The 25,767-nt window shown below is 51.1% G+C and overlaps 1 protein-coding gene across 1 annotated transcript in view; it reads right to left on the minus strand.

Annotated features, from left to right (window-relative positions):
• SYNM (synemin) overlaps nt 1-16,459 on the minus strand; it is a 127,603-nt gene extending 111,144 nt beyond the window's left edge. Inside the window, exon 1 of the mRNA XM_063925711.1 lies at nt 15,522-16,459. Within this exon, the coding sequence (XP_063781781.1) occupies nt 15,522-16,316 (795 nt within the window). The 5' untranslated portion in view covers nt 16,317-16,459. The remainder of the gene's footprint in view (nt 1-15,521) is intronic.
• Between the last annotated feature and the right edge of the window lie 9,308 nt (nt 16,460-25,767).

Genomic DNA, 25,767 nt, shown 5'->3' on the forward strand with positions numbered 1-25,767 from the left:
TTTACTAGGAAGTGGGCGGGAAGCATGAGATCTGGCCAGGGGTGAGTACAATCGGTAGTCTCCTGTAACATCTGGGAGAGTAAGTATTTACATGCTCATAATACTAATATGTTAGGTGGAGAAGGGAATTATTATTATTATATAATCCTTTGTGTGTCTTTATGTATGTACTAACACAGAACGGACATTCACATGCCAGCCCATTGGTACCTTCGTTTAGAAAAGGCCATTACTGACATTGCCAAAGCAAAATTGATCTGTAGCAACAATCAGACAAACATATTGCAATACTACTTATTCATAAACATCTTAGTGATATTTGGTGGACCCCTTTCTTTGAAAGTAAAGCATTCATAACCATAACCAGAAATAACGACACTGAGACTTGAATTTTGGCAGAAAATTGCTAGCTATTTATTTGTCCCTAACCATTAGGAAACCTGTAATAAAGAGATTAATTTAATATGCCGCTCCAGCTGGCATATGGTGGCGGCCCAAAAGAACGGCTCACTTAATCTAAATGAAACTTAAATAACTCAACCCTATAAAATTACTAAAAACTTACCATAAACCGGTAATAGGTGACAACTCAACCCCCACAGTGACTACCCACCGCTCCTGGGTGCCCTGCCGCTGCCTTCCCGGACGGGTGGTCAAGCGGCCATAAGTCGATGGAGGTGAGTGCACCTAAACCACAACAAACTGTAAAACACTACAGTTTTCTCTACAATACGAAACTGCCGTTCTTTTCCGCCAACAGCGAAAGACTCATCCTCACAGTCTTTCGCACCGCCACCATAAACCTACCCTAACTCCTGCAAAGCGAAACCTAGATCCTCCAGAAAAAACATCATCCCCTCATTGGATAGATGTACTCCATCGCGCCGGAAAAGGTGGCTGTCTTTTAACCGACTCCTCGGGTGGCGAACCACCCTCCCACTGTGGGACAGCACCCACTTTGCCATCGCTCCGTTCACCTTTTTCCGGGCCTCATCAATCTGGCGACCATCCGCCACACCCCTCCAACACAATCTTGGCACCATCATGGAAAAAACCAACACACAGTTGTTCCATGCCGCGGTCACACCTGCCAGATCCTGTATCATGGCCCACTGCAGATCCAAGGATGTCCTCTTCCCCAAGTCGTTGCCACCTAGATGGACAACCAAAACCTTAGGGACTCCATGCTTGCTGGCCTGACTCACTAACCTACTCCTTAGCTCACCCCACATCATTCCGCGCCAGCCAAGCCATCTGACACCCTGTTTTCCAAACAATGCCTGAGACCCTTCCGATGCCACAAACCTGGCCGCCCAGTAAATGTAAGAGTGGCCAACCACCCAAATGGTCAAATTGTCTTCAAACCATCCTGAAGGGAAAAAGAGGGGTAGAATTGATTACTAAGAGGCTTATTAATTGTTTACACTGAAGGATCTGCCAAAAAAGAAAACTTTAGGACTCGCTAATGCAGCAGTCACGGCCTAGCCGACTGCACCATGTTTCGTCGCCAATTTAGAAGTGCAATTAAAGACACAAGGGGGGAAGATCAAATAAAAGTACACGAAATAAAAAAGGGGGGGGGGGTATAAAATGGGAAACACATGTAATAACTCAGCTGGAGGTGAAACGTAAAGACCTGCTGAGGGACTCTGATTAGACCAAATTAGCCGAATTATGGATTAGAATTCAGTCCGTCAAGTCAGGCAAAAAATCGCAAATAACTCCAGACCCCCGCTGCCGACTCATGCCAGCAACGGCGAGTAGCTAATCCCTGAGTAGGAGAAAAAAAGGGGTAACACCAACAGACGCACAACACCATAAATTTACAGAACTGTAACAACATGATATATTGCAATCTAAACAAAGCACCAAGCGCAAACCGACCTCTCATGTGACGGGGCGAATATATCGTCTATAACTTGCTGATTTCCATCGCCCCACCGCCTGTATTTCAGTTCTGGAGCAACCCGCCGCAGCAGCCGACGTCGCTGCGCCTATGCGAAAGGAATGGGTACCAAAAGCAGTGGGTGGGAGGCCCAGGCCCGCCAAACAGCGACTCAGCATCCATCGAAACTGGTATTTCGTGACTGGCAGCCCATCATAATGCAACAGCCAAGACCCCTCCTTAACGGGTCGCACCACCACGTATTGCATTGCCAGCCTCACCGGGCAAACGCTCTCCTCCAGCGCTGGAACCATTGTAACCCAGCGCCCTCTCCCCACTTGATCCGTTTTGGAGCGTCGTAACCTGCACAGCAAGGACCTCTCACCCACTACCACGTCTCCGACCAACATACGCGAGTCCGCTCCCTTGGAAGGCGCTACCAACTCAGAAACTCGAAAGGCTCCGTGGAAAGCCATTGAGAACGCCAAACTAAACAAAAGCGTCTCAAACCTGGACGACGCGACTCGCCCTACTGCCTCGATTACGGCCGGCAACAACGCCGCATCGATGGGCCGCCTCCTATCTGGTGGCGACGGCGCAACTCGCGCCCACCCTTTCATTGCTTTCCGCAGAACTTCGCTTTTTGTTACGTCAGAGACGCCTCGCAGCTTGCAGAAAAACGAAATGCCTGCTAAATACCGCGACACCACTGCTCGTGACCTACCGGAGACGTAAAGCTGCCACATAAAAGAAAGCATCAGCCGATGCCTACTCTTACCTTGATGCTGACGCCCCCGGACAAACTCCTCCCATTCACTCCAAGCTTGTCCGTACGCCTTGAGCGTGGCCGGCGCGATTGACCGCAACGCTAAACCCTCCAGTCCGGTCCGATCACCTGCCAAACATAACCGGGACAGTGAAAACCTTGCTCTTCGGCCTCGGGAGCCAAACCCCAAAATCTCTCCCACTGTCCACGCGACAACGCGTCTGCGATTTCGTTTTCCAACCCGGGCACGTGCTGCGCCCGGAACCATAGGTTCCTACGCAAGCAAGTCAAAAGCAATTGTCCAAGAACCCGTAGTACCACCAGCGATTTCGCCCTTTGGTTATTAATCGCATGTACCACGCCCAGATTATCGCACCTGAACACTATGCTGCGGTTAGCCAACCGATCGCCCCAAACTTCCAGCGCTACCATAATGGGAAAAAGCTCCAGCAGCACCAGATCCCTTGTAAGACCCTCGCTATGCCAATTCGCCGGCCAAGATGCCGCACACCACGATCCCTCCAGAAAACAGCCGAATCCAGAGGAACCTGCAGCATCGGTAAAAAGCTGCAAACTCTCGCTGTCAACGGCTGGCGCTTGCCATATGCTCACCCCGTTGAAATCCTCCAGGAATGAAGCCCAGACGGCCAAATCCCTTTTTAACTCAGAGGACAATCGAACGAAATGATGCGGCCTGGCACACCCCGCTGTCGCCCTTTCGAGCTTCCGGCAGAAAACCCTGCCCATCGGTATCACCCGACAAGCAAAGTTCAGCATGCCCAGCAAGGACTGAGCCTGCCGCAGCGTGACTTTACGCGAGCCGTTGAAACGGCAAATAGTTTCGCGGAGCTTTGACACTTTGTCCTGGGGCAGGCGACACTCTCCCGCCACGGTGTCGATTTCAATCCCCAAAAATGATAGACAGGAGGCCGGACCCTCCGTTTTATCCCTGGCTACCGGGACACCGAAGTGGTAAAAAAGGGGCTCGTGTGCTAAACAGCAAGTCGCCGCATCTTGTGCCAGTAGCCGGCCCCGCGCACAGGAAATCATCGAGGTAATGCGCAACCCCGTGGCCGCCTGACGCAGACTCCACGCACCAATGAAGAAAAGTGCTAAAGCGCTCGAAAAACGAGCATGAAACGGAACATCCCATCGGCAGACATTTGTCGATGAAATACTCCGCCCCAATCCGGAAACCCATAAAACGAAATGAGTCCGGGTGCAATGGCAGTAATCTAAAAGCTGACTCAACATCGATCTTAGCCATGAGGGCCCCGCTCCCGTAGCTGCGGACCATACCTAGCGCCTCGTCAAATGACTGATACACCACCGAGCAATGAGCCGGTGGTATTGCGTCGTTGACCGACGCCCCTGGCGGGTAAGAAAGATGCTGAATGAGCCGGAAGGCGCCCGGAGTCTTCTTTGGTACCACCCCAACCGGGGAGATGACCAAGTCATCCACCGGGGTTGACTTAAACGGCCCCTCCATCCTGCCCAACCTGACCTCCTTATCTACTTTTTCCCGTAACACAGTCGGCAAGGCTCGGGCGGATTGAAGGTTCCTGTGCGCACGCACGGACACTTCGCTTGCAACAGGCAAGCGGAAACCGAACTTAAAACCATCTAACAAAAACTTTGCATCCCTTTTATTAGGATAAAGACCCAACCATTTACCCATAGTTTCCAACTTAACTGGCGTTGGTGCCCTGCTGAGCGGTCCCGCTCGCGGCCTGCTTAGGGTAGGGTTGTTTCCCCCGATTGCCTTGTCGTCCCCCTTTGAAACAAGAGGAGGCTGGGTGGGTTCCACCGCACTGCTGGCAAGAGTGGCGAAAACGGCACTGTTTGCCAAATGAACATGTTCCGCTGTTAAAAGCGAAGCATTTCCCCCGAGGGGCAGACCGCCCGCCCATGCGAACGGCCAATCCGCCTGTCTTGGCAAATCCCCTGTCCGCGCCCGCTCCCCGCGCTGACGACCCCCCGCGGCGCCCCCCCGTTCCCTGTTTCTGGGTCTCGTCCTCCCGCTGGGATGCCCGGGTCACTTTGAGCCAGACCTCCACGTCTTTGAACCCGAAGTCCATGACCCGTAACCCGTCCTGCTTCTCCCAAAACTCTTGGTCATATCGCCGCCATTCCGAACCCGAGGATGTGCGCTGCATGTCGTGCACGAGATGAAGGTACCGGATGATATTCATGTGCTCTTCCGGCCTGTCCTCCAAATAGCAAGCCGCAAACACCCAAAATCCGGCCAGCCAGTTATCAAAAGACCTGAAAGCTTCCGCCCCCATGCCCTTCGTAGCGGCCGCCGCTTTGTAATCCTTCTTCATGGCCTTAGTCAAACCAAATAAGTCGACAAAGTCACCCCTACGTATCTTTTTGCGGCAGCTATCTCGCAGGCCCCGCATCACTGCCGTGTACTCGCAGCGCACTACCCCCGGCAGATCTCGCCTCTTCTTTGCCCTACGCTCCTCTTCACTAATTCGCCTGCGCCGCTTACGCCTCTTCTGTTGCTTTGCCGCCCTTTTGGCAAGTTTCTCAGCCTCCTTCCTTGCCCTAGCAGTACTATCAGCGTCGGACGTTTGCGACGCCAAAGAGGAGGATGAGGAGGAGGACGAAGAGCTACGCGAACTCGAGCTCGCGGTGGAATTTGATAAAGACTGCACCAACTCACCGGATGCCGTCGACCTCTCCGACTCGGATTGTTCGTCGTCTTCATTCCAATCATCGTCCACCGCGAAGCCTGCCGAGTCCCTTTCACCTTGGTCCTCTGTGGAAGACAAAACAAAAGAGGGCCCGGTCCGCGCATGCGGCGCACGCCGGGCACCCCGTGTGGAATGCGCAGTGGCCGAGCCTCCCTGCCGCTCACGTTCTGATCCTAGCTCCAGCTCCGCCGCGGCAGCCCCCAGCTCTCGGCAGGCTCGTGCCACTCGCTGCGCCGCTGATGCCCTGACATTGCCTAACCCCCTGCGTCCCGCAGCTTGGCCGGAATCTGCCGTTGCCCTGGGGGAGGCCACTGAAGCCAATGGCCCAAGAGCCTGCACCACCGTGGCCAGAGCCGACGCTATGGCCCCAGGAGGATCCCATGCGGCACGACCCCCGGAAACGCCGCCCAAAGGACGACCGGTCCTTAGTTGGGCGCGAGCCCGCGCCCCCTGACCGCCCGACGCGCCTCGGGGGTCCCGCCCTTCATGCTCCAACCCGAAGGCAAGAGCCCCCCGGCCGGCCCAGTGGCTCTCCCCCTCCGATCCTTCCCCTTCCCTATCCAGGGAAGGAGAAGAATCCCCTGATCCTGTGGAGGACCTGCTGACGCGCGCAGCTGCCCGGGCCGCGGCCCTGCGGCCGCTGACCCATTCCCTGTCACCCCTCCTGCCGCGGGCCCCGCTGCGTCCTGCGACGGTGACAGGGACCTGCTGCCCCCCCGCGCGTGCTCCCCCGCGTGTCACCTGACCAGCGGAGGGTGCACCCGCATGTTGCTGGCGGCCACCCCTTGTCGTTCCTGCTGTGCCCCCATCATTCATATTACTAACCATGCTCCCAGCGCTGCCTCCCTGAGGCACACGCTGCACCCCCCTCAACCTGTCTCTCCCCCTGCCGAACTCCGGCATCCGGGGAGAAGAAGAGGTTGATCCGTGCACTGCTGGCGCCGCTGCGCGCGCACGTGCGCGGCCAGCGGCACCCGGAGCGAGCGTGGGCGCGCGCGCACCTCGAGCGCGCGCCCCACGTCCACCCGCCAACGGCCTCCCGGACTGCTCCCCCTGCTCAGCCGCCGCGCGAGGCTCCTGAATAGTCCCCGCGCGGCGACCGCCAGCTCCCTGAGACCTCCTCTCCCCCCGCCCGGCCCGAACAGCCGACCGCGGCAGGGAAGGAGAGACTGAGCCTGCTGCACACTGGCGCCCCCCGCGGCGCGCCCGCCATGACCCCGGGCTCGGCGGCTCCCGGCGGGGACGGCCGCCGCCCACCGACACTCGAGCGGCCTGCAGGGACCCCTGGTCCCCCACGCCGCCCACATCTGGCCGGAGTGCCCAACTCGGCACCCGGCGGCGAGTCCGCCCGGGCCCCGCCAGCGCTGCCTGTGGGCGCATCTGATAAGGCCCTAGGGGACGGAGCCCCGTCCCCCACACCGCCCACCGCCGCCTCAGGGCCCGCTCGGCCGTCCGACCCACGGAACCGAGCCGGGGCCCTTAGCACGCGCTGGGGGCGAGCGGACATAACAGCAGCCACAATATTTTAGTTTCGATCAAAACAGTGAGGGACACCCTGGGATGCTGGAGAGGAGAGTACAAAAGAGAGGGGACAGTATATCCTGGTGACACAGCACGAATACCTAATAAACAAGTTTTGCTGGCACTGCAGCACTCACCAAAACCAGATCACCAAGAGACTTAAGATGGCTTCACCTTCCCTATATATATCAAGCCCTCCCCTTAAAGAAGGCTGTACTTTCCTCACAGCTAGGTCCACCCCTCCCCAGATGTTTAACTCTTTTCTCTCCTATGCAGTCAATACTCTCTTCTTCAGTCTATCTGCTCGAGACCTGACAAATGATGGGTCAAAAATACTAGTTTGTAATATATGCCTGACTCTATTGCTATGGGACAGTCTCACTTAGCGTCTCTTGTTATTACTTGCATATAATAAGCAGCACTAAGAAATAATTATTGTATGTAAAACCCGTTGATTGATTAATATTTCCCTTAAAGACAACTAGGCACCAGGGGTGTATCTACCCATTGGCCAGGATGGCATTCGCCAGGGGCGCCAGGCAAGGAGGGGGCGCCGCCTGGCGGTGCCACCCGCGGCCAAAGGGTAGAAAAGTAGTACTATCAGACTGTACCTGGTGAGAGTCTGTTACTGCTGGAGCGGCGCTGGTGTCCGGCAGCACAGCACTTGTAATCATACTCAAAATAATCTACAGCAGCCCTTGTTGCTGGGAGCTCCCGGCAGCAAGGGCTACTGGGAACTGTAGTTTATTTTGAGTCTGATTACAAGTGCGGCGCTGCCAGACACTAGTCTGATCACTAGTGCAGTGCGGTGCTGATGGACACGCCGGCAGTAACAGACTCTCACCAGGTACACAGCAATTGTTATATAGCACAGTGCTATAGATCTATTTGTTGTTGAAGATAATAAAAAAGTGGCAGTGTTTGGGAGAAGGTACTGTAGTACCTGGAAAACTACATGATTTTCATGCATGTTAGATGTAAGTAAGTAAGCGAAAACGTTAACTTGTTGAGTGTAATAAAGAAAATACATATCTTACCTATTTTAAGCCCAGGTTCAAGGAAACGTATATCGGTTAATTGTATAATTAATCATTTTATCTTGGAAGTGATGGCATCCTGATGTTTCTTCTAACAGGAAGTACTTCTACCATCCAACTAATGGTGTTTGGTTAATGTCTGGGTCCATTTGAGGCTCATATCACAGCATCTCATTAGTATTTCATTCGGGATGCAGTCAAAATGCCGACTTTTGGCATCCCGGCGGTCGGAAAGCTGACGCCAGCATCCCGAAACTGCTTGGAATGCTGATGCTGGCATCTCAACATAGATAGCGATGCAGAATGCCAAAATCCGGATCGAGTTGGTGCCAAAGTCTACACTGGCAAGCCACGTGGGAGGGTTAGGGTTAGGCTGCGAGGGTGGTAGGGTTAGGGTTAGTCTGCAGGGAGGGAGATTAGGAAGGGTGGTTTAGGGTTAGGCACCACTGAAAAGGCTGAGAGGGGACGGGTTAGGGTCAGGCTTTGGGAAGAGTGGGTTAGGGTTAGTGGGGAGGGATGGTGTAACATGAATATGAGACACTACTATGCGGTGTAATGTGAAAAAGGGACACTACTGTGTGGCATAATTTGATTTGGAAGTACTATTGTGTCCACGCCCTTCCCCCACAAGACCATGCCCCATTTCCAATACTCACACCTTATTTAAAATGTGTGTAGGGGGGCGGGGCGCCAGCCCCTTACTTTGCCAGGGGCGCTTAGACCCCTAGATACACCCCTGCTAGGCACCACACTTTGGTGTCAATCCAATCAACCGTGAGATCACTCACGGCGTAAGTGTGACTGTATGTCACACTTACGGTATCGCCAGACTCGCAGATATTTTATGGCGGGCTGTGTACAGAAATTCATGAGTCTGAGATGAGATCAGGCCTCAAGGGCGGCCAATTGCAGCGTTTCTACGCTGACACAACGGAAAATCGCGCTTTTTGCGGTTAATTGAAAATTTACCTGTTTGCCTGTGATATTTATATAACCGGAGATGGGAAAACTCACAAACCATTTCCTGTTAACAGTTTATGATAGCACTGTAGAAGCCTAATGAAACAGGAGAAAACTGTAAAAAGAATACTCACAGGTATGTGGGTCTTAAGGCCCCCATACACAGGTCCGGTTTGGCCTGTTTTCATCTGATTCTGACGGATTGTATGAAAACTGGCCAAATCGTCAGTGGTTTGACATGAGGTCGGATCCGATGTGCGTTCCCATGCTCATTGGATCGGAGTCGGAGATCGGACGTGGTGAACGTCTGACCACCAACTTGGGGTGGACTCTGGCAGCGGAGAACGGGATCGCATGCGACATGTCACATGGAAAAAGGGCCGCATGCGATCCTGCCGCCCGGGAAGCTTCCGGGCGGCTCAAGGGGCATCGGCCTCAATTTCTCTTGTAGGAGAAATCGCACTTGATCGCACCTGTATATGGCGGCCTTTATACAGGGACCATGCACCTATGGTAACTATGGTCTTGCAGCAAAGCACAACAACAGTTAGGTCCCAACCATTAAGGGAAAAGGGTTAGGCCTAATCTCCATCCTATTTCTTTGCTCTACCATCCACACCCTTCTCTATCTAGCCTTATAAAAGGATACGGGAACAATGTCAAACATGGATTATCTTTGCCAAAGAGCCCTGGTGGGAATTCACCCATATCATGTAGGTACACATCAAAGTGAAAAACTATGGAGGAGATTCAGTTTGCTCTCATGCTAATTTATATCTAGGAAGTTTTCCCTCCAGTAATTACCTGCAAAGTGAGCAGACGCACATTGCGCAAGGCAGTACGGATGGTGTAATGGTTAGCATTACTGCCTCACAGCACTGAGGTCATGTGTTTGATTCCCACCATGGCCCTAACTGTGTAGAGTTTGTATATTCTCCCCGTTCTTGCGTGGGTTTCCTCCGGGTACTCTGGTTTCCACCCACAATCCAAAAAATACTGGTATGTTAACGGGCTCCCAAAATTAACCCTAGCGTGAATGTGTGTACATGTGATAGGGAATATAGATTGTAAGCTCCACTGGGGCAGGGACTGATGTGAATTAGCAAATATTCACTGTAAAAGCGCTGCAGAATATGTGTGCGCTATATAAATAACTGGTAGTAATAATAATAAGGTTCAGACAGAAGATATTTTTCTCCATTAGTGGCTTTAGGAAAACAGTTGTGCGGGTAACAACTTTATAACAGTCACAGGTATAAATTAACAGGACCCAACAGAGCTGTTATGGTAATCAGGGAGAACATTACTATTTCATACTAGGTGATTCATCCCGCCCTACGAGCATTCTTCACGCCGTCGTAAGGGGCTACGCCCCCTTAACCCTTGCACATCCTTGTGGTGTGCAATATTTGTATTATATGGAGTATTACCTCCAATCATAATTGTGTGAGTGGTTAAATATTGCACGGACAAAGGGCATGCGATGGTTAAGGGGTCATAGCCCCTTGCAACGACGTGAACAGCGCATGCAGGGCCTGATGAATCACCTAGTAGGTGCTGTGGTTGGGGGATTGGCGGGTGCAAGGCAGATGCGGATGGGGGAGGGGGTACCGCGGGTGGGGAAGGGGTGGTTGCGGGGGTGCTGCTGGTGGGGGAGGGGCTGGTGCGGTGGTGCCATGGGTGGGGGAAGGGTGTGTGTGAGTACTGCGGGTGGGCATCCGGAGGCACTGTGGGTGCTGCGGGTGGGGGAGGGGTGGGTGCAGGGGTACTGCGGTGGGGGAAGTGGTCCGGAGCCACCACAGGTGGTGGAGGGGGGAGTGGGGCCTGGAGGTACTGCGAGTGGGGGTGGGGTGGGTAATTCTTCTCCTGCTTCTCCTGGAAGCAGCTAAGCTGCTGTTCTCCCTTTGGCAGTGTCTCTCCCGGAGACTCGCACAGCAGCCAGTCACTATTGTTAGCGCCGGTGTCCCAATGCGCCGCATTACAGGGTAGAAGATGCACTCAAACTACAGCTCACAGCAGGCCTTAGCGCCAGAATGCTTTGGCGCTAAGGGCTGCTGGGAGGTGAAGTTTATTTAGTGCCTCTACTTCCCTGTAATGCGGCACGTTGGGACACTGGCGCTAACAATAGTGACTGGCTGGCAGAACTGACTGACTCACTGAATCAGTGTAAAAGGGGAGAGTGCTGTGCAGTGTCAGTGACACTGCACACCCACTGCACTGCACAGCGCTGTCACCTTTTACATTGATTCAGCGTCCAGACATTACCCTCTGCGATATCACCCACTCTATCCGTTACAGGTGCTGTGTTGCGGAGTCAGGGCCTCTGGGGATCTGGGCGCGGCTGTGGCGGGGAGGCACTTCTGTGACATCACGCGCAGAGGAGGCTCCAGGGCTCAGAGAGTATGCGGCGCAGGGAGGGCTATGAAAGCCAGGCCCGGCGCTACCCGCTCAGCAAAGGGATGCAGTGCAGGTAGGCGCCAGGGAGGAGAGGCGCTTTCCCTGCACTGCATCCCCGCTGCTGCGCCGTCCTGTCCCCCCCCCTGCTGCCGGCTGCTGTGCCTGTCACTGTATGACAGGCAGCGGCACCGGCAGATTAAAGCCTCCTCTCCTCTCCCTTTGACATTCTCTACGGTAACAGTTCTCCTCCCCCAGGCGGCGCTAACATACGCTACCCATTGTTTTCTCCCCGGGCCTCCCCTCACTGGAATTACACTTGCTCCGCCTCTTTTCCGCCGCGGCCACTCAGACATCCCAAGCTGTGGCATGTGCGCATGCACAAGAAAATAGCAAAGGGGGAGCGCGGCATCAGCGACGCTGAGACCTGAGTTGCCACGGCGGAGCAAGTGTAATACCAGCGAGGAGAAGCCCAGGGACAAAAGAACAGGGAGCGTATGGCAGCGCTGGCTGGGGGAGGAGAACTGTTACCATGGAGAATGTCAAAGGGAGCGCAGTGAAGGCAGCCGAGTACATCCTGCCCTAACTGATCGGACGAAGGGAGCGGAGCTTCACGGACGAAAAGGGGGCGGAGCTTAATGGGCGAAAAGGGGGCGGAGCTACCGGAACCAGAAGACTGCAGTACCACAGAGGAGCGGGAAGATCCTCTTCAAATGTAAGTAGTCTCTCTCTCCCCCCCTCCCTACCAACTTCACACTTGCCTGCTGTACTGTATAAAATGGGGACACCTACCTGCCGTACTGTATAAAATGGGGACACGTGCCTGCGTAATGTGTAAAATGGGGACTCTCGCCTGCGTAATGTGTAAAATAGGGACACTTGCCTGTGTAATGTGTAAAATGGGGACTCTCGCTTGCGTAATGTGTAAAATGGGGACTCTTGCCTGCGTAATGTGTAAAATGGGGACTCTCGCCTGCGTAATGTGTAAAATGGGGACACTTGCCTGCCGTAATGTGTAAAATGAGGACTCTTGCCTGCGTAATGTGTAAAATGGGGACTCTCGCCTGCGTAATGTGTAAAATGGGGACACTTGCCTGCCGTACTGGGTAAAATGGGGACTCTCGCCTGCGTAATGTGTAAAATGGGGACTCTCGCCTGCCGTACTGTGTAAAATGGGGACTCTCGCCTGCCGTACTGTGTAAAATGGGGACTCTCGCCTGCGTAATGTGTAAAATGGGGACTCTCGCCTGCCGCACTGTGTAAAATGGGGACACTTGCCTGCCGCACTGTGTAAAATGGGGATTCTTGCCTGCCGTAATGTGTAAAATGGGGACTTTTGATGTTTGTTTTTTTCCCCCTGTGGTGGCCGTGATGATATCAGATGAGACCACGCCCATATCAATGAGGCCACGCCCCCTTGCCGGGAGCGCGCCCATGCTTTTTCTTTTTATAGCTATTGGGGGGGGGGGGGCGGCGCTTTTTTTTAAATGTAAACGGGGGGGGGGGGGGGGGGGGGCGGCGCTTTTTTTTACATGTAAATGGGGGGGGGGGGGGGGGACGCATTTTGAAATCTCGCACTGGGAGCCAAATTGGGTAGAAATAGCCCTGGACCACATCCTTTTATTCAGCGGCGCTGTCCCTTTGTAAAGTATGGGAGGGCGCAAATTTATAGTTTGCAGGAGGATGCCGAACACCCTAGTACCGGCCCTGATGAAAGCCATTTGCTGGGCCGCTGTCATACACATTTATGTCGGTGACCACAGCAGCTTTTGTTCCATCTGCGCTGCGGCTAGGGAGTGGGGACTGTTGATGCCGGAGGGGGCAGGCAGACTGGCAGCAGGACATAGGACCATACTTACCTACATTGTATTTCTCCTCTCCGGGAGAAGCCCGGAGAGGAGACGCTGCAGGTGTCTTCGGGAGGCGGGGCTGGACCGTGACATCACTAAGCCCCACCCTCGCATCGGGAAATGCCGCGATTCGCGGGTCAGTGGGAAGGGGGCGGGGCTAAAATGCCGCGATTTGCGTCATTTTAACCCCTTCTCCACCCGACGGACGAATGCGGGAGGTTCTCTCTCCATCCTGCCCGCATCACTAGGGTGTGAGCAGGATGCGGGAGACCTGCCCACTCTTCCGGGGGTGCGGGGGGCTACCCCAAAAAACGGGAGCCTCCCGCAGCTTCCGGGAGAGTAGGTAAGTATGCATGGGACGCTGCAGTAAATGTCGTCCCCCCCCTGTCTACAGCGCAGAGATTTGCTGCAGATGCAGTGGCATACCCTCCAACTGTACCTTTTTGGCAGGTACAGTACCTTTTTTTATGGTACAGTACCTTTTTTATGGTCTGTACCAATTTTTGGCTCTCCAAACTTCCATTGAAAGTATAGGAAAAGGTTTTTTGAATTTGTAGCAATTTTTATGTGTAAATTGTTGGAGGGTATGTTGCTGCAGATGCAGTGGGCCTATTTTGGGGTGTGGACCTGGAGCTGCAGCTCCATCAGCCCCATTGTTAATCCTGCTCTGGGAACACACAGCAACCAAAGGGCAGAGCCTCCCATTGGATGTAACCTGTGTGGGAGGACGTTTCTCGCCCAATCAGCTGTGGACTGGGTGTGATAGACCTGCTGCTAACCCAATGAGAGCTCCTAGCCACACCCAGCATTATCCACACAGTCACAGAGTGACAGATCTGGGCTATTATATAGGAGAAAAGAAGATAGCCTTTTACCCTTTTAACTGAAAACTCATCCACATAATCACCCCTCCCCCCTCTCCAATCACTGTTCATGCTTTACAGCAAGTAGAGGTGTGTAAAAAGTGCACTTATTTCAGTATATGCCATACGGTCTCTTGTTACACTGGCCAAGTCAGACCGTCTATATCAGAGGTTCTCAAACTCGGTCCTCGGGAGCCCACACAGTGCATGTTTTGCAGGTAACCCAGCAGGTGCACAGGTGTATTAATCATACTTGCCTACCCTCCCGGAATGGCCGGGAGGCTCCCGAAAATCGGGTGACCCTCCCGGCCCCCCGAAAGGTGGGCAAGCCTCCCGCTTTCCCCCTCGGCCGCCCGCAGCAGTGAACAAGTAGGCGGGCCGAGGGGGTCCGATGACGCGATTCGCGCTGAATCGCGTCATCGTAGCTCCGCCCCCCGCTATGCAGCGCCTCGTTTCTCGGCACAGCACAGCGGGGGGTGGAGTCACGATGACGCGACCCGTATGCAACGCCCCCGGACCGCCCATCCTGCTGCCGGCCACGCCCCCGAACCGCCCGTCCTGCTGCCGGCCACGCCCCCTTTCACCTACAACGCTGCCTCCTCCCGGAGGAGGAGGCAGGAAAGTAGGTAAGTATGGTATTAATTACTCACTGACACATTTTAAAAGGTCCACAGGTGGAGCTAATTATTTCACTTGCGATTCTGTGAGGAGACCTGCAAAACATGCACTGTGTGGGCCCCCGAGGACAGAGTTTGAGAACCTCTGGTCTATATATACAGCAGGTGCCTGAGCATGCAGTTTATAATGAAGACATACAGGGGGTCATTCCAAGTTGATCGCAGCAGCAAATTTGTTAGCAGTTGGGCAAAACCATGTGCACTGCAGGGGGGACAGATATAACATGTGCAGAGAGAGTTAGATTTGGGTGGGGTGTATTCAAACTGAAATCTAAATTGCAGTGTAAAATAAAGCAGCCAGTATTTACATTGCACAGAAACAAAATAACCCACCCAAATCTAACTCTCTGCAAATGTTATATCTGCCCCCCTGCAGTGCACATGGTTTTGCCCAATTGCTAACAGACTTGCTGCTGTGATCAACTCAGAATTACCCCCACAGTCACCGCAGATTTTAGTAAGATTAATGATTATGGAAACCTATTATTAGATCACATATCCAATGTACCATGTTTGGAAATACAATTGGAGTACAATGTATATGACAAAATGCCCCAGTAAAGTAAGAAATAAAGCTGGGGGACATCTATTTCTCTTATTTATTTATTTATTTATTTATTGGGGGTGGGACTAGGACAAAGAAACATGTTAATGAAATGAGAAATAAAAGTTGTGCTTAAGTAAGAGAAGTCTATATTAAATCTCTCAGCCTATGATAAAATAGAGAGGAGAGGATATAATAATTCTTAAATACGTTACTTAAAAGGAAACTGCTGATATTTAACAAAATATTCCATAATGTTAAAGGAGGATATTTCTCCACGCATGATAATCAACATAAATAAATGTTTTGCTGCTGGAACACCTACCTGATATTCCTCCACCTCCAATCTGTACTTCTCCTTCATCCTAAGCAGTTCTCCTTCCAGCATCTTCTGGATCCCCAGCAGCTCCTCATACTCTCTGCGCAGTTCCTCCACCTGCAGCCTCTGTATCCTGACCGTCTCCTCTGCCCCATGTCTGTCCTCCTCACTCAGCCTTAGGCTGTCCTCAAGTTCCTCAATTTTCTTTTGATAGATGAGGAAAGCATCCTTCCAGGACTCTGAAAGCTCCAGTGAGAAGCTCTGCACATCTGTCAAACTCAGCCGGGGATGTGCCACCGCCTGCATGGTAATTTGCAATGGAATCTGAAGGGCCTGATCTCTCAGTGCTAACAGTTCCTCTTGTTGGGAACCCAGGAGCATCTCACGTTCTTGTTGTAGGCGAAAATACAGTTCCTCTAGAGCTACTTGGCTGCTCTTTGCTTGCTCCAGATCTTGCTTGTAAAGTGTCAGCTGTTGGTCAATTTTGAGCCTCATAGCCCTCACTTGCTCCCACAATTCCTGCAAGTTCTGCAACTCCAGCCAGAGGTTCTCTTTCTGTATCTCTGCTTCAGATGTCTGTACAGTGAGTTCTTCCACCTTCATCCTCAGCTTGCTGACCTCAGTGTGGTACCCCTGTGCCCATTCTGCTCCTCGCTCCAGGCGAAGCCTGTGAATCTCTTCTACCAGCACTTGATTCTCCTCTTCCAGCTGCCTCACTCTGAAGAGGTACTGGTTCAACCTGCAATTTAATTCATTTAGCTGGGATTTCTCATCCCCAAACCCTCTTCTCACATACAGCATGTTTAGGGACAGTGAAATTCTTATGAACTCTTATATTTTGTGTAGCAGCGAAAATATTCTTCCTCTGTCTTCTTCTAGGTCTCTTTTCCTAAAACTGCCCAGAGAGATCTGAGTCCCTTACTGAAGTGAAACAGAATAAGTCTTCAGAGCTGTGGGGAGTGACAATTAATAAAGGAGGAGTCCAGTAACATAGGGCTACTGAACTGAGGATTCTAAAAACAGTTGCATTGAAAACAGAAAAGGGATGATAGCATCATCCAGTATGCAGTGAGATGGCGCCACCTGCTGGGACAAGGCTTTTATCACACAAAAAGTAAAAAAATACTACTAGGATCCCATTATTGCAGAGGTTCCAAAATGTTTTTGAGTCACGGCGCCCTAGAGTACCAGAATTTTTTTCAAGGCACCCCTAGGCCAAAAGTTTCTTATTGGGAAATTTAGAAAAAAATAAATAAATAAACTAAAATGTGCTTATATGTCATCCTTAAGTTTAATTATGTGGTGAGGCACAGGATTCACTTCTGGTTGTCCACATGTTTTATGATTGGCAGCCACCAACACAGGTTTATGGTTGACCATAAATATTTGCATTGGTTCTTCTTGACCACCAATCCAAGGCACCCCTTCAAGTGTCCCGAGACACACCAGGGTGCCACGGCACACAGTTTGGGAACCACTGCATTATTGGAAACTTAAATCTCAGTAGGACTAGTAAATTAGTATGGCAGCAGCTGCAATAGAATGAGAGGAGCCTGCAATAGGCCTAAATATCCACATTACCTCTCCTTAATCTCAAACCTATGCCCAAAGCATTTAGGACTTTGTAAAACATATATATTGTTTAAACTAGTGATGAGCACCGGAAATTTTTCGGGTTTTGTGTTTTGGTTTTGGGTTCGGTTCCGCGGCCGTGTTTTGGGTTCGAACGCGTTTTGGCAAAACCTCACCGAATTTTTTTTGTCGGATTCGGGTGTGTTTTGGATTCGGGTGTTTTTTTCAAAAAACCCTAAAAAACAGCTTAAATCATAGAATTTGGGGGTCATTTTGATCCCAAAGTATTATTAACCTCAATAACCATAATTTCCACTCATTTTCAGTCTATTCTGAACACCTCACACCTCACAATATTATTTTTAGTCCTAAAATTTGCACCGAGGTCGCTGGATGACTAAGCTCAGCGACCCAAGTGGCCGACACAAACACCTGGCCCATCTAGGAGTGGCACTGCAGTTTCACGCAGGATGGCCCTTCAAAAAACTACTCCCCAAACAGCACATGACGCAAAGAAAAAAAAGAGGTGCAATGAGGTAGCTGTGTGGCTAAGCTAAGAGACCCAAGTGGCCGACACAAACACCTGGCCCATCCAGGAGTGGCACTGCAGTGTCACGCAGGATGGCCCTTCCAAAAAACACCCCCCAAACAGCACATGACGCAAAGAAAAAAAGAGGCGCAATGAGGTAGCTGTGTGACTAAGATAAGCGACCCTAGTGGCCGACACAAACACCTGGCCCATCTAGGAGTGGCACTGCAGTGTCACGCAGGATGGCCCTTCAAAAACACCCCCCAAACAGCACATGACGCAAAGAAAAAAAAGAGGCGCAATGAGGTAGCTGTGTGACTAAGATAAGCGACCCTAGTGGCCGACACAAACACCTGGCCCATCTAGGAGTGGCACTACAGTGTCACGCAGGATGGCCCTTCCAAAAACTACTCCCCAAACAGCACATGACGCAAAGAAAAATGAAAGAAAAAAGAGGTGCAAGATGGAATTGTCCTTGGGCCCTCCCACCCACCCTTATGTTGTATAAACAGGACATGCACACTTTAACCAACCCATCATTACAGTGACAGGGTCTGCCACACGACTGTGACTGAAATGACGGGTTGGTTTGGACCCCCACCAAAAAAGAAGCAATTAATCTCTCCTTGCACAAACTGGCTCTACAGAGGCAAGTTTTCCACCTCATCATCATCCTCCGATATATCACCGTGTACATCCCCCTCCTCACAGATTATCAATTCGTCCCCACTGGAATCTACCATCTCAGCTCCCTGTGTGCTTTGTGGAGGCAATTGCTGCTGGTGAATGTCTCCACGGAGGAATTGATTATAATTCATTTTAATGAACATCATCTTCTCCACATTTTCTGGATGTAACCTCGTACGCCGATTGCTGACAAGGTGAGCGGCGGCACTAAACACTCTTTCGGAGTACACACTTGTGGGAGGGCAACTTAGGTAGAATAAAGCCAGTTTGTGCAAGGGCCTCCAAATTGCCTCTTTTTCCTGCCAGTATAAGTACGGACTGTCTGACGTGCCTACTTGGATGCGGTCACTCATATAATCCTCCACCATTCTATCAATGGGGAGAGAATCATATGCAGTGACAGTAGACGACATGTCCGTAATCGTTGTCAGGTCCTTCAGTCCGGACCAGATGTCAGCATCAGCAGTCGCTCCAGACTGCCCTGCATCACCGCCAGCGGGTGGGCTCGGAATTCTGAGCCTTTTCCTCGCACCCCCAGTTGCGGGAGAATGTGAAGGAGGAGATGTTGACAGGTCGCGTTCCGCTTGACTTGACAATTTTGTCACCAGCAGTTCTTTGAACCCCTGCAGACTTGTGTCTGCCGGAAAGAGAGATCCAAGGTAGGTTTTAAATCTAGGATCGAGCACGGTGGCCAAAATGTAGTGCTCTGATTTCAACAGATTGACCACCCGTGAATCCTTGTTAAGCGAATTAAGGGCTCCATCCACAAGTCCCACATGCCTAGCAGAATCGCTCTGTGTTAGCTCCTCCTTCAATGTCTCCAGCTTCTTCTGCAAAAGCCTGATGAGGGGAATGACCTGACTCAGGCTGGCAGTGTCTGAACTGACTTCACGTGTGGCAAGTTCAAAAGGTTGCAGAACCTTGCACAACGTTGAAATCATTCTCCACTGCGCTTGAGACAGGTGCATTCCACCTCCTATATCGTGCTCAGTTGTATAGGCTTGAATGGCCTTTTGCTGCTCCTCCAACCTCTGAAGCATATAGAGGGTTGAATTCCACCTCGTTACCACTTCTTGCTTCAGATGATTGCAGGGCAGGTTCAGGCGTTTTTGGTGGTGCTCCAGTCTTCTGTACGTGGTGCCTGTACGCCGAAAGTGTCCCGCAATTCTTCTGGCCACCGACAGCATCTCTTGCACGCCCCTCTCATTTTTTAAATAATTCTGCACCACCAAATTCAAGGTATGTGCAAAACATGGGACGTGCTGGAATTTGCCCATATTTAATGCACACACAATATTGCTGGCGTTGTCCGATGCCACAAATCCACAGGAGAGTCCAATTGGGGTAAGCCATTCCGCAATGATCTTCCTCAGTTGCCGTAAGAGGTTTTCAGCTGTGTGCGTATTCTGGAAAGCGGTGATACAAAGCGTAGCCTGCCTAGGAAAGAGTTGGCGTTTGCGAGATGCTGCTACTGGTGCCGCCGCTGCTGTTCTTGCGGCGGGAGTCCATACATCTACCCAGTGGGCTGTCACAGTCATAGTCCTGAGCCTGCCCTGCTCCACTTGTCCACATGTCCGTGGTTAAGTGGACATTGGGTACAACTGCATTTTTTAGGACACTGGTGAGTCTTTTTCTGAGGTCTGTGTACATTTTCGGTATCGCCTGCCTAGAGAAATGGAACCTAGATGGTATTTGGTACCGGGGACACAGTACCTCCAACAAGTCTCTAGTTGCCTCTGCAGTAATGATGGATACCGGAACCACGTTTCTCACCGCCCAGGATGCCAAGGCCTCAGTTATCCGCTTTGCAGCAGGATGACTGCTGTGATATTTCATCTTCCTCGCAAAGGACTGTTGGACAGTCAATTGCTTGGTGGAAGTAGTAAAAGTGGTCTTACGACTTCCCCTCTGGGATGACCATCGACTCCCAGCAGCAACAACAGCAGCGCCAGCAGCAGTAGGCGTTACACGCAAGGATGCATCGGAGGAATCCCAGGCAGGAGAGGACTCGTCAGAATTGCCAGTGACATGGCCTGCAGGACTATTGGCATTCCTGGGGAAGGAGGAAATTGACACTGAGGGAGTTGGTGGGGTGGTTTGCGTGAGCTTGGTTACAAGAGGAAGGGATTTACTGGTCAGTGGACTGCTTCCGCTATCGCCCAAAGTTTTTGAACTTGTCACTGACTTATGATGAATGCGCTGCAGGTGACGTATAAGGGAGGATGTTACGAGGTGGTTAACGTCCTTACCCCTACTTATTACAGCTTGACAAAGGCAACACACGGCTTGACAAATGTTGTCCGCATTTCTGTTGAAATACTTCCACACCGAAGAGCTGATTTTTTTGGTATTTTCACCAGGCATGTCAATGGCCCTATTCCTCCCACGGACAACAGGTGTCTCCCCGGGTGCCTGACTTAAACAAACCACCTCACCATCAGAATCCTCCTTGTCAATTTCCTCCCCAGCGCCAGCAACACCCATATCCTCCTCATCCTGGTGTACTTCAACACTGACATCTTCAATCTGACTATCAGGAACTGGACTGCGGGTGCTCCTTCCAGCACTTGCAGGGGGCGTGCAAATGGTGGAAGGCGCATGCTCTTCACGTCCAGTGTTGGGAAGGTCAGGCATCGCAAACGACACAATTGGACTCTCCTTGTGGATTTGTGATTTCGAAGAACGCACAGTTATTTGCTGTGCTTTTGCCAGCTTGAGTCTTTTCATTTTTCTAGCGAGAGGCTGAGTGCTTCCATCCTCATGTGAAGCTGAACCACTAGCCATGAACATAGGCCAGGGCCTCAGCCGTTCCTTGCCACTCCGTGTGGTTAATGGCATATTGGCAAGTTTACGCTTCTCCTCCGACAATTTTATTGTAGATTTTTGAGTCCTTTTTTTACTGATATTTTGTGTTTTGGATTTTACATGCTCTGTACTATGACATTGGGCATCGGCCTTGGCAGACGACGTTGATGGCATTTCATCGTCTCGGCCATGACTAGTGGCAGCAGCTTCAGCACGAGGTGGAAGTCGATCTTGATCTTTCCCTATTTTTGGAACCTCAACATTTTTGTTCTCCATATTTTAATAGGCACAACTAAAAGACACCTCAGGTAAACAATGGAGATGGATGGATACTAGTATACTTATGGATGGACGAGCGACTGCCGACACAGAGGTAGCTACAGCCGTGGACTACCGTACTGCGTCTGCTGCTAATATAGACTTGATGATAATGATATAAAAAATATATATATATCACTACTGCAGCCGGACAGGTATATATTATATAATGACGGACCTGCTGGACACTGTCAGCACTGCAGACTCCTAAAGTAAGCTACTAGTATCAAGAAGATAGAAAAAAAAAAACACCACAGGTAGGTGGTATACAATTATGGATGGACGAGCGACTGCCGACACAGAGGTAGCTACAGCCGTGGACTACCGTACTGCGTCTGCTGCTAATATAGACTGGATGATAATGATATAAAAAATATATATATCACTACTGCAGCCGGACAGGTATATATTATATAATGACGGACCTGCTGGACACTGTCAGCACTGCAGACTCCTAAAGTAAGCTACTAGTATCAAGAAGATAGAAAAAAAAAAAAAAACACCACAGGTAGGTGGTATACAATTATGGATGGACGAGCGACTGCCGACACAGAGGTAGCTACAGCCGTGGACTACCGTACTGCGTCTGCTGCTAATATAGACTGGATGATAATGATATAAAAAAATATATATATATCACTACTGCGGCCGGACAGGTATATATTATATAATGACGGACCTGCTGGACACTGTCAGCACTGCAGACTCCTAAAGTAAGCTACTAGTATCAAGAAGATAGAGAAAAAAAAAAAAACACCACAGGTAGGTGGTATACAATTATGGATGGACGAGCGACTGCCGACACAGAGGTAGCTACAGCCGTGGACTACCGTACTGCGTCTGCTGCTAATATAGACTGGATGATAATGATATAAAAAATATATATATATCACTACTGCAGCCGGACAGGTATATATTATATAATGACGGACCTGCTGGACACTGTCAGCAGAATGCGTTTATAGAATAAAAACACCACACGACGAGTGTTTAACTTTTTCAGGCAGACAATCACAATATACTGGTGGTCAGTGCAGTGGTCACTGGTCAGTCACACTGGCAGTGGCACTCTGGCAGCAAAAGTGTGCACTGTTAATGTACTCCTGCTATAACAGCTCCCCAGTCTCCCCCACAATTAAGCTGTGTGAGCAGTGAGCACTCAGCACAGTCAGATATACATAGATGATGCAGCACACTGAGGCTGAGCACAGATATGGTATACTGTGTCACTGTGTATCGTTTTTTTTCAGGCAGAGAACGGATTATATTAAATAATAATAAAACTGCACTGGTGGTCACTGGTCAGTCACTAGTAAACTCTGCACTCTCTGAGTACTCCTAAGCTCCAGTAAATCAAGTGTCTCACTCTCACTCTCTATCTATTTCTATTCTAAACGGAGAGGACGCCAGCCACGTCCTCTCCCTATCAATCTCAATGCACGTGTGAAAATGGCGGCGACGCGCGGCTCCTTATATAGAATCCGAGTCTCGCGATAGAAGCCGAGCCTCGCGAGAATCCGACAGCGGGATGATGACGTTCGGGCGCGCTCGGGTTAACCGAGCAAGGCGGGAAGATCAGAGTCTGCTTAGGACCGTGTAAAAAGGCTGAAGTTCGGGGGGGTTCGGATTCCGAGGAACCGAACCCGCTCATCACTAGTTTAAACATTAACAATACAATATGCATTAAAAATTAAATAAAAAAGAGTCAATGGTGTCTTTCACACAATGCGTTCTAAGAGTGTAATGCACTGTTTAATTGGTAGAACGCAGCAGGTGTTATTACTAGTGCTTTAGCATGCTCTTAGAGTACATTTGATTGTATTGGTAAAAAAAACACATTTGTGTGAAGGATCATTTAACACAGTAAAAACCCCTTACACAGCAGTCATCCTATAGTTGACACCTGTTCTTTAAAATTCCAAATCCTATTACAGTGTGGGAATGACCATGAGCACAACCTTATAGCAAAATAACATCCCAACAGGTGCACCCTCTTCACCGTTTCTCTCATTACAATCATCTAATACTGAAATCATGTTCCTGCACTGCTCCATAAAATGAAAACTGTGCTGCTACTGTGGTGCAATCCTGCTATCTTCCTCAGCTAAGTCTTGCACCGTAACAGAAATCTAGCCACACGTGGCACATGGCAAGAACATACCGCCCAACATGATCCTCTCCAGGAGGGACACAATGCTCTGCTTCTGGATTTTTTCTCAATGAATGATTATCTGCACCTGTGTTGAACAGGTTAATGGATAAGAAAGGTGTTTCAGCACAGGTGATGGTAATCATAAATTAAGAGAAAAGTCCAGGAGCAGAGCATTCTGTCCCTCCTGGAGAAGGTCATGTTGGGAGGTATGCAAGAAGATTATGTAGAGTAGATTTCTCTTTTTTGTTCTCAATGCTTTTAAGGGTCCACTATGAAATGCCGGCATATTTTCATTGTCCACATTCTGAATGTGAACATGTTTTCTGGAACCCCTTTTAAACACTGTATAAGATACATATGTGTAAGAAATGTCACAGAAATAAAATGCCATTAGTATTTACTGCTCTGTTTTTATTCCTTTGGAACTGCTGTATGTCACACTTCCTTACTTCTCATAACTATATTCCAGGACATCCCAGAGTGGAGGCACAAATGGGTTGTGCATGGGGGAAGGGGGGTCATTCAGACCCTGGCACTAATGTGGCTAACAGCATAGTTTGCTACATCCATCGCATGGTTGCGACCGCAATGTCATTGACAGCGTTGGGCCATTGCAGGGGGGGGAGTTACAGTGTTGCAGGGGCGGTGTCGGGAAAACAGGGGATGATCTGTGGTATTTTTCGGGTTGGCTGTGTGATTGTCACACGCAGCCGCTCAGATAAAAAATGGCCACTGACCACCTGACAGCGCAGCCAGGGTCAACCTTAACTTCGATGCAATTAGATTGCGGACGCATCGGGAGGCAGCCTCACACATGCTGGACGGACTTGTCCTGTGCTGGGCGGCCCCCAGCATGTGCAGAAATGAATGCAAATCTGACTGTGTATGCAGCGATCTGCGTTAATTTCTGAATAACCCATCGGGTCCGGTGATGCACTGTAACTCATTTTACCCCCTCGACTCCAGACAGTAGACCAGTGCAGGGCCGGCGCAACCACTAGGCAGCTTTAGGTAGCTGCCTATGGGCGGCGGCCACTGGAGGGCGGGTACCACACACTGGCGATGAGAGGATTCTTTCTTCGTTATTCCCTTGCCTCAGCTCAGCCAAGCGCCTCTTCTTTAAGAGACGAGGAGCAGCCAGGGATGTCGTCGCCGCCCAGCCACCACTGAAACGGTGTATAAAGTGAGTGAATGTAATGGGCTCTCCGGTCTGCTCCTGGCCTCCCATAAGTTATCCGCTCCCCTCTCCGTTATTGGGCTCCCGCATCTGCATGCCGCTTCATGTTACCCGCTCCCCCCCCCCCCCGCGATTGGTCTCCTGGCTTCAGCAGGCTGTTGAAGAGGCAATAGGAAATTGGCTTCACGTATGCTACCTGCTGTCCCGCAGCGCTCCCCTCTCCATTAATGAGCTCACGCATGCGGCGGCTCCCTGTTACCCGCTTCCCCCCCCCCGCGATTGGGCTCCCGGCTACCCGTATGTTACCCGCTCCCCCTTCCGTTATCGGGCTCCCGCGTGCCGCATAATGCTAATTGCTCCCCCACCCCCGCAATTTGGCTCCCTCTTGTCACCCACTCTACTCCCCCCCCTTCCTCTGTTGGGCTCCTGCATCTTATTACCCACTCCTCTCTCCCCCCCCCCCCGCGATTTGGCTCCCTCTTGTCACCCACTCCGCTCCCCCCCCCCCTTTCCTCTGTTGGGCTCCTGCATCTTTGTACCCGCTCCTCTCCCCCCCCCCCCCCCCCCCCCCGCAATTTGGCTCCCTCTTGTCACCCACTCCGCTGCGCCCCCCCCCTTCCTCTGTTGGGCTCCTGCATCTTTGTACCCGATCCTCTCAACCCCCCCCCCCCCCGCAATTTGGCTCCCTCTTGTCACCCACTCCGCTGCGCCCCCCCCCCCTTTCCTCTGTTGGGCTCCTGCATCTTTGTACCCGTTCCTCTCCCCACCCCCCCCCCCCCCGCAATTTGGCTCCCTCCTGTCACCCGCTCCCCCCCCCCTCTTTTGAGCGCTTGCATCTTGACCGCTACCCCTCCTTCCCCCGCGATTGGGCTCCTGTTGGCTCCTTCATTTAACAGTTCACAATAGACATGATTTGATAAGTACAAGAAATACAGATGGAGGGCGCTGTCAATAGCCGCTGGTGTAGGGGGTGGTAATCCCCAATATATGTAATCACAGAAAAAAATAGAAA

Source organism: Pseudophryne corroboree, chromosome 6 (assembly GCF_028390025.1).
Source record: "Pseudophryne corroboree isolate aPseCor3 chromosome 6, aPseCor3.hap2, whole genome shotgun sequence".
NCBI classification, from domain to species: Eukaryota; Metazoa; Chordata; class Amphibia; order Anura; family Myobatrachidae; genus Pseudophryne; species Pseudophryne corroboree.